General features: G+C 38.8%; 1 protein-coding gene across 1 annotated transcript; it reads right to left on the bottom strand.

Moving 5' to 3' along the window:
* Window positions 1-103: 103 nt before the first annotated feature.
* brcc3 (BRCA1/BRCA2-containing complex, subunit 3) lies at window positions 104-3,812 on the bottom strand. Its single transcript, XM_083892188.1, has 2 exons — window positions 3,279-3,812; window positions 104-1,595 (listed from the first exon to the last, which is right to left on the bottom strand). Exons 1-2 carry the CDS (start codon window positions 3,708-3,710, stop codon window positions 1,245-1,247), a joined length of 783 nt encoding a protein of 260 aa, XP_083748314.1. The 5' UTR covers window positions 3,711-3,812; the 3' UTR covers window positions 104-1,244.
* Window positions 3,813-9,855: the final 6,043 nt, after the last annotated feature.

The raw sequence follows: 9,855 nt of genomic DNA, 5'->3' as shown, positions 1-9,855 counted from the left end.
AGAGGCATGACATGCAAAGTCTTAGACTGAATCTTCAGTAAGAAAATAGGTTTTATTTTACAGTTGTGGGAGGTGAACACACACACACACACACACACACACATAAGCATTTACACATCTGTGAAAGACAGGCAGCCATCTTACCATCGACATCCCATAACCTTCACGCACATTTACAGTATCTACAGTAACACTTTGATTAGTCTGTCGTCCAATAAGAAGCTCCGATTCAGAGGCGGCGTCTTCACATGCTCAGCTCCTGTTATTATTATTATTATTATCTACGTAAATCTTATTATTATGGGTTAGATGCAACACGAAAAGGTCAGAGGATTGTTTTATTATCGTTATATTTTACAATTAAGGTACAACTTATAGACAAAAAGGTATATTTTTATTTAAATTGGGAACAAAAACTAAATCTGACCAGATTTAAGGCAACAACTCATTTATTTCTAATTTAATTAGTGATTTAATCTGTTGATAACTTCAGAAAATTGTTTCCAAAAACCTCAAATTGACAACGTTCTCAAACAAAACAGATATTAATTTAACCGTCAGAAAAAACAAAAAAAACAATAATTTAAGACGTTTAAGCATCAAATTTTGACAATTTTGTTAAATTTAACTACATTTTCAAATTATTAATAATTATCTTTATATTTGTTTTAAAGAACAACTAATCCATTTACTCATCGATACTGAAAATAATTAGTAGTTTAGGTTTTTACAAATTTAAGAAACTGAAACAACAAAGAACTTGTTTTTAAATTTGAAAAAGAAGCGTGAAACTATTGGCATATTAAATAATTTATCAATAATTTATTTATAATAATATAACTGTTCTGATAAAGTATTTCCATAACTTTTTTAAAGACGGCAAATTTTCGTAAAACAAATATACAACGTAAATCGTGACGAGGGCAAATTTTTTGTGCAAGAATGTAGCAGCAAATTTAAAATTTTCTAAATCGTTTTGAATTCGAAAATGGAAAATTTTAGTTCCTCGAGACGTTTGAAATTATTGCAACATTTAAAGGTTAAATCTTAAGTAAGAAGTCGGGAAAAATTAAGCTAATTTTTGTGCGGACCCCCAAAAAAATCTCCCACGTCCCCCACACGGGTCCCGCCCCAGTCTTTGTTTCCGGGCAGGTTTGGTGAAACCGTTCCAACAGAGCAGTTAACTTATGGATTTGATCGATCAGAGAAAACACGGACTGGATTTACTTCGGCACCGGACAGAGTCACAGAGCGCTGAGCTCCTGCAGCAGCTTCTCCTTCTCGCGCTGCAGCTCCACCACGTTCTGCTGGTTCTGCTGCAGCCGGTCCTCCAGCCACTGCAGCAGCGGCCCGCTCACCGCCGACATCTGGCTGCACAGGTTCTTGGTGAACACGGAGCCGTTGTGGATCTTGGTGACCGGGTCCAGGTGAGCCAGGCTGTGGATCTTGCGGTACGTGTCCTGCTCCTCCTGACACAGGATCCGCGGCAGCTCCACGGCCGACTCCAGGCAAACCTTACCGATGGCGTCGCGCGGCACCACGTGGACGGGGATCTCCACGCGCTCGTACTCGGAGCCTTTCTGCGCCTGCACGGACTGAAGTGACGAGGGTTTGTTTTTAGTTTAATAGCAAAAAACAAAAAAATTAAGACAATAGAGATTTAAAATGCTAAATTAGGCTAAAAAAAGCTCCTGCATCGTTGACGTCTATGTTAGCGCCCTCTACAGCTAATTTGGATATATCGGTATCGGTCATCAAAGCACTCCGTATTTTCCGTGGATATTGGATATTAGCAAAATAAATCGTGCATCCCGAGTTCCTACAGTGGCCCTAAAGGACAAATTAGCAAGAGTGCGAGTTTTGAAGCAGAAGCTAACAACGCAAACGTACGTGAAGGCCACCGTAGTTCACCGACGCACTTGCCAACGTGAAGAGTGAGTGGAGCGTCTGTCACGACTCACCACTAGATGTCACTATTTTCAACTCGTAAAGTGTCTAAGAAAGTCGTAATTTCCTAGTTTCAACTGGAACGCGAAAGTTGGAGCAACCTCCGCAAGCACAACAAAGGCTTCCAAGATGGCTGCCACTCACGTCAATGGTAAAAAAAACTATTTTACTGCTAATAGACTTCACGTATGGAGCGTTACTGCTTCCGCTAAAGTACAAGCTTTAACATCTGATCCGTCGTCGCTAAGAGGTAACATTAGCGATAAAACAAAAATTCCGATATAAATTGAAAATGCTAACATTGTCTTAACGTTATGGTTTTAGTAGTTAGCGCTACGGGATTAAATGTGGCCTAAAAGTAAAAATATACGTATATATGATAAATTAACGCGACATCACTCCTAATTCTGACTTCCGGTGTAAATAGAATGCACCATTTATACCGATAATAGCCCCAGTGATGTTACCACTTCTGCTAAAGTATAAGCTTTAACATCTGGTCAGTTGTCGCTAATAGGTAACATTAGCGGAAAAAAAAAAAATCAAATATAAATTGAAAATGCTAACATTGTCTTAACGTTATGGTCTTAGTAGTTAGCGCTAAGGGATTAAATGTGGCCTAAAAGTAAAAATACACGTATATATGATAAATTAACGCGACATCGCTCCCAATTCTGACTTCCGATGTAAATAGAACACAGATAAATAGTCCAAATGATTTTAACCACTATTGTACGATATATTGTACCACTTCTGCTAAAGTATAAGCATTAAGATCTGGTCCGTCGTCGCTAAGAGGTAACATTAGCGGGAAAAAAAATTCCGATATAAATTGAAAATGCTAACATGTTAACATAATCGTTTAAGTAGATAAATAAATATATACGTAAATATGATAAATTTCAACTTCAACTCTGACATGACATCATTCCTAATTCTGACTTCCGATGTAAATAGCCGATAATAGCCCCAGTGATTTTAGCCACTATTTTACGATATATTGTACCACTTCTGCTAAAGTATACGCTTTAACTTATGGTCCGTCGTCGCTAAGAGGTAACATTAGCGATAAAACAAAAATTTCCGATATAATTTGAAAATGCTAACATTGTCTTTACGTTATGGTCTTAGTAGTTAGCGCTAAGGGATTAAATGTGGCCTAAAAGTAAAAATATACATATATATGATAAATTAACGCGACATCGCTCCCAATACTGACTTCCGATGTAAATAGAACACAGAAAATAGCCCCACTATTGTACGATATCACCCTGGCTCCCCCTGGTGGAGACTGACGCCAAAAATCACAATATACGGTGGTTGGTCCTCACCTGGAAGCAGGTGTACAGGACGCGGCCCGTCTTCGTGTTCTTGTCCTCGATGAAGCAGGAGAAGATGAGGCCCACGAAGCACTGGTCCAGCATCTGGTACATGGCCTGCGTCCGCACGTCCACGTGCGACGGCCACACGGTGATGTGCGGGTGCGAGTGGTACCAGCCGACCACGCGCATCGGCCTGCCCGTCATGTCCGCGAGCCGCTCCGCCTCCGTGGAGGCCGCGGACAGCTGCTCGGGCGAGATCTCCACGCGGTCCTTCCGCTTGTCGGAGCGGCGGAGGATGATGACGGAGTGGATGTGGACGAGGCGCGAGTTTTCCACCTCGCCGATGCACAGACCCATGACTTCCTCCTTCTCTGTGCTCAGCGCGTGGTTCATGCACACGAGGAAGGCGTCGGACTCCAGGTGAACGGCGCTCACCGCCATGTTTGTGTTTGAGACACGGAGGAGGAAAAACAACAACAACAACAACAACACTGACAGGAGCGGCGCTTCGCTTCCGCGTTCACCTGTGCAGCGCCGTAAACAGTCCGGGTCCGTGCAGCGGCTACACGAACAAAAGGTTCCGCTTACTGTGTTTTTTTAGTGTTGTAGTGAAGGGAGAGTCATTTAAAAATAGATTAAATTTGACTTTAATCTGAGAATTATGACAAGAAACTGAAGGTTTTTGTTCAACAGGAACTATTTCATCTCAAAAATTCTGACTTTATTCTCAGAAACTGACTATAATTTCAGATATTACGACTTTATTCTGAGAAATTCTGACTTTATTCTCGGAAACTGCGACTATAATCTCAGAAATTCCGACTTTAATCACGGAAATTGTGACTATAATCTCAGAAATTATGACTTTATTCTCAGAAACTGTGACTATAATCTCAGAAATTCCAACTTTAATCTCGGAAATTGTGACTATAATCTCAGAAATTATGACTTTAATCTCGGAAATTGTGACTATAATCTCCGATATTACGACTTTATTCTGAGAAATACTGACTTTATTCTCGGAAACTGCGACTATAATCTCTGAAATTCCGACTTTATTCTTTGAAATTCTGACTTCAGATTTTAGTCTCATAAAATTAAGACTTTAATCTCAGAAATTGGGACTATAATCTCAGAAATTATGACTTTATTCTTGGAAACTGTGACTATAATCTCAGAAATTCTGACTTTATTCTCTGGAATTCTGACTTAATTCTCTGGAATTCTGACCTAATTCTCAGAAATTCCGACTTTATTCTCAAAAATTGTGACTAATCTCGGAAATTTCGACTTTATTCTTTGAAATTCTGACTTCAGATTTTAGTCTCAAAAATTCAGATTTTAATCTTAGAAATTCTGACTTTATTCTCAGAAAATCTGACCTTAATCTAAAAATTCAGACTCAAAATGTATTTTAATGTCAGCGTTCTGACTTTAATCTCTGACTTTTCTTGGAATTTTGACTGTAATCTCAGAATTCAGAATTGTCTTCTTTTTTTAAATTTTGTTATGATAATTTAATCTGGAGAAGTAAGAACTTCAAACTGTAGAGGGCAGTGTTTACACCTCTCAGTGTTCAGCCTGTGGGACAATTTTAGATGAAGAAGAAGAAGAAGGTGAACACATTCATATGTCACTGTGAACATGAATTTAAAGTCTTTTTTTCAAACAGGAAATTAAGGATGGGATTAACAAAACAAACAAACGCAAGCCTCGTTGTTGTTGTTGTTGCTTTTTAAAATAAAATATGCGAGAAGACGTTTGCGACGTCTTTTTTCCGAACTCTCGTCGTCGACGCGTTGAGTTTTTTTCCACGATCTTCTGTTTGATCAGGTTTAACAAAGAGAAAAAAAAAAAAACACACACTTCTTCTTCTTCTTCACTCTCTTCATGTCTCTATGGCAACAGGTCGTGATGGTAAAACTTTGATGCTGCACACACACACACACACACTCTTTATGTCACCCATAGTCACTGTGCGCTTTGATTAAAACGTGTGTGTGTGTGTGTGTGTGTGAGACCATTTGCTCTCCTCACATGTTTGCAGAGGCGTGTGGTAACCATGGCGACAGAGACGCAGCCAATCAGACCGGACTGAAGGATTAACACGAGCCCAGAAACATCTGTATTTGTCGTATGTGTGTGTGTGTATATATATATATACACAGAAACAACACATCAGAGGATAAATAACATCTGGACACTCGTCTTCTGTCTTTTTATGTCATTTTTGAAGAATAATACAGATTGTAAATATCACCGCATTCATTCTGTCCATATTTATTTAAATTGTCGAGTTGCGTCTTTAGCTGGTTGTTTAAAATATTCACTCTTTAGGCTCTAAATGCTCGTGCAGGGTAATTAAATGCATCTATTATACAGTAGCTGCAGCTACTAATTGCAGTTTCCTCTACATAAACGAGGATCTGCACACATGAGAATAAGTTTAGGAGAATTAGCAAAAGTTTTTCGACTGTTTATCAGCTTGTTTTTCCTTTCTTTTGTCGTTGTTGAAAACGAGTCCCAGAGTGCAACAACAACGACAACACAAAAATGGCACCCTGGTATTTTCGTGTAAACAACTTTGGAGTTCGTACACAGCAGAGAGGGGGAGAGTTAACTTGTAGGAAATACGCTACTTCCTGTCAAAACTACTACAAGTATTTTTGGGGATTTTAAACTGAAATTAAGTTTAATTTTTTTTGCAAACATTAGCTTTGCACGTGCGTAAAAACAAAAACAGACAATAAAAGAAAAGTTTGACTTCTGGACAGAAAATCATGGACAGAAAAAATAATTATTTGTGGAATTATTCACTTAAACACATAATGATTAGCATTATTTATTTTTTATTTTTTTTTACCACCTGTATCTTCTTTTTTTTACTTTTGCACCTGTTGCGCATTTATGGTAAAAAAATAAACCCTGTCGGCGTTAGGACCCTGTGAGTTCACGGCTGTCCAAGTCAAATAAACGTGTAGCCGCCACTGCTGCCTTCAAGTGCTGCAGGAAATTTCAGATTTACATTTCGTAAGCGTAATTATTTCTAAATAATATTATTTTTAGAAGTAAAAATATATTATATCAAATATTATTTATAATATTTTCATAAGTCATTGATAAGTTTAAAGTTTTTCTTTGCTCACTGACATAGTCTGTACTTTCACATTCTATTATCTATACTGATTTAATCACACACCATCTTCCATTAAGAATGAACTAAATGTATACTTTCAATATCAATGTATATACATGAAAATATATCATAGTTGTCATAATGTATATGTACAAACACATATATATTTAAATGAATCTCCTATGGCTTATTCTCTAGTTTTAAAAAATAAATAAAATATGGTTGTATTTGTTCATCTTTTAAAAATCTACATCTTAATAATACGTCTTACACTTTATGTTATTATTAAACAGCCATTTTTGCCTGAAAACTAAAGTTCATAAACCGCTCATTCTCTTGCACCACGTGATTTTCTCTATGGGGTTTGGTGCAGGGAGAGTGAGTGGTTCATTTGAGTGATTTAAAAACTCCACTTTCCAGTAAAAAAAAAAAGAAGGCAGAATAACAGTGAAATAAAACAGTGAATATAATCTTAAATATTTGTTATGGTGTGTCAAGCTAGCCGTTTTATGCTAGTTTTGGTTGACACAATAAAAACTTTGATATTTTATCCATATCCTGGTGCCTGAATATATATATATACATATATATACATATACATATATATATATATACATATACATATATATATACACATATATATATATACATATATATATATATATATACACACACGTGTATATATATATATATATATATATATGTGTGTGTGTATATATACACATATATAGTATATATGTATATATTATATACATATATATACATATACATATATATACACATATATACATATATATACACATATATATATATACACATATATATATATATATATGTGTATATATATATATATACACATATATATATATACATATATATATATATACACATATATATATATACATATATATATATATACACATATATATATATACACATATATATATATATTTTATATACATATATAGTATATATGTATATATTATATACATATATATATACATATATACACATATATATACATTATGTATATATACATATATACACATTATATATATGTATATATATATATATATATATACATATATATAATCATTGTTATATATGGCTGAATTAAAGGTAGTTGACACGCTACGTTATTTTTGTGCCATTTCTTTTCTGTTGTAAGTTGAACACGCTCGCGTTTGCCGACGAATCCGGCTTTTCCGGCGGTCCGTGAACGCAGCAGCAGCAGCAGCAGCAGCAGCGTCAAACCGCCACCTCTCGAGGAAGCGGAGCGACATCCATCACACTCCACCGTGGAGAAGAAGAAGAAGAAGAGCCGGAGCTGAAGCCACGCTCCGTCCCGTCCCGTCCTCAGGTCTCTCCACCCCCCCTCCCGTGTCCACAGCACCGCCGGCCCCCCGCCACTCACTCACTCACTCACAGCAGCAGCTCCAGGCCCCGGGGCCCGCCGGTGTTCTCTCTGCTGCGGGGTTTCCTCCACCAGCGGCACCGTGGGAGAGATGCGACGTCTCGGCGGAGGAGGAAGAGACGAACATCAGCAGCAGAAGAAGAAGAAGAAAACACCTGACAGCAGCATCATCATCATCAGTGTGTGACTTTACTGCGAGACTTCAGAGGAATAAACAGGTGAGTCTCGCGTTGTTTTTTGTTGTTTGTTTGGTTGTTTATTCCCCCCCACCCCCCCCTCCGTGTCACTTGTTCTCCCCCCAGCATCAGTGTGAGGCAGGCGGGATGAGTCATAGCAGCAGAGCCGTGGACCGGAGTGTCTGCAGCCTCTGTGTGTGTGTGTGCGCGTGTGTGTGTGTGTGTGTGGTCCTCACAACTTTAAAGGTCTCTTTAAGGGTGTGTGTTAAGGGTTTAAGGTTAATCTGTTAGTTGTGCTGGTTAAGGTAAGGTAAGGGTTAAAAGGATTATCTCCACGGGTGTCCTCACTTAGCATGCTCTACACGCATGTGTGTGTGTGTGTGTGTGTGTGTGTGTGTGTGTGTGTGTGTGTGTGTGTGTGTGTGTGTGTGTGTGTGTGTGTCGCCTTTTTAGGGACCTTTCTTCTGACCTTGTCAGGACCAGGAAGTCCTCATGGAGACCAAAACCAGGTCAAGGAACTGGTCCAGTTTTTAGGACTAATGTGGTCAATGCAAGTCAATGCAATGTTCTTGTATGTGTGTCTTTGTGAGGACACTGTGTGTGGTCCTCACAACTTTAAAGGGCTCTTTCAGGGTTTTTTTTAGGCTTGGTTTTTGAAGGTTTAGCTAAAAGCACACGTGTCAAACTCAAGGCCCGGGGTCCAGATGTGGCCCTCGAGTGATTAATTGGGCTTAAAAATCTGTGTTAAAATAGGTGTTATTATATTTTGTTTAGCTACTTTTGTTGCAAGGACACACTATTAAACCAAAGTCTGGATTATAAAACAATAACAGACATGTTTTATAGGGATTTTTGAAGTTCAGGTGTATATATCTCATAAACTGTGTCAGTTCTACATTTTTGCCCTAACCCCTAAATTTTGAGCTCTGATGCGGGTTTAAAACAAAGTGGAAGATGAAATTACCCACGATGCTTTGCAAATTCAGCGAACCGGCTGATTTTTTTTTTCAACAAAGATGGCGGCCACATCTGCCGACATATTCCAAATGTGTTGGAATATGTTGGTTTGATATACATCCAAAGGACCATTGAGCTTTGAACACTGATGTCAGAAAAGGGTTGCTAGCTAACTAGCTAGCTAGCTAGCGGCTATTTTGCCGAATGCTTCAAGAGCGCATGCCCGTCATGTAGCGCTACATTTGCCGGGCGTATGCTCGGCAAATAGCCGCTCACTATTTGCTGAAATTACTGACGATTTATGAGAGCAGCTAGCTAACTAGCGTACACCGGTCATGTAGAGCTATACGACGGGCAAACGATCTCGAAGCGCTCAACAAATAGCTGCTCGCTATTTGCGAAAGTAACCGACGATATATAAAAGCAGCTAGCTAACTAGCTAACTAGCGGCTATTTTGCAGAGTGCTTCAAGAGTGTATGCCCGTCATGTAGCGCTACATGACGGGCGTACGCTCGGCAAATAGCCGCTCGCTATTTGCGAAAATAATTGACGATTTATGAGAGCAGCTAGCTAACTAGCGTACGCCTGTCGTGTAGAGCTATATGACGGGCAAACGCTCTCGAAGCGCTCAACAAATAGCCGCTTGCTATTTGCGAAAGTAACCGACGATATATGAAAGCAGCTAGCTAACTAGCGGCTATTTTGCCGAGTGCGCGTGCCCGTCATATAGAGCTATGTGACGAGCAAACGCTCTCGAAGCACTCAAATAGCGGCAAATAGCCGCTAGCTAGCTCTGCTACATCTGGGTAGTTTTGTCAGTGTTTTGGATGTGTGTACCGGCGCTAACTTGAACACGAATACCCCGGACTTGTCGTAGCAAGTGAAACAAACGTAAAAAAAAC

Source organism: Microchirus variegatus (genome assembly GCF_963457635.1).
Source record: "Microchirus variegatus genome assembly, chromosome: 1".
NCBI classification, from domain to species: Eukaryota; Metazoa; Chordata; class Actinopteri; order Pleuronectiformes; family Soleidae; genus Microchirus; species Microchirus variegatus.
The sequence above is the reverse complement of the archived record's forward strand: the minus strand, read 5'-3'. Positions and strand labels throughout refer to the sequence as shown.

Bases quoted from the DNA above. Each gene is read 5' to 3' on its own strand.
- brcc3 (XM_083892188.1), bottom strand. From the start codon at position 3,710: ATGGCGGTGAGCGCCGTTCACCTGGAGTCCGACGCCTTCCTCGTGTGC. The intron at 1,596-3,278 runs GTGAGGACCAAC...TCGTCACTTCAG, and splicing joins TCCTGTACACCTGCTTCCAG to TCCGTGCAGGCGCAGAAAGG.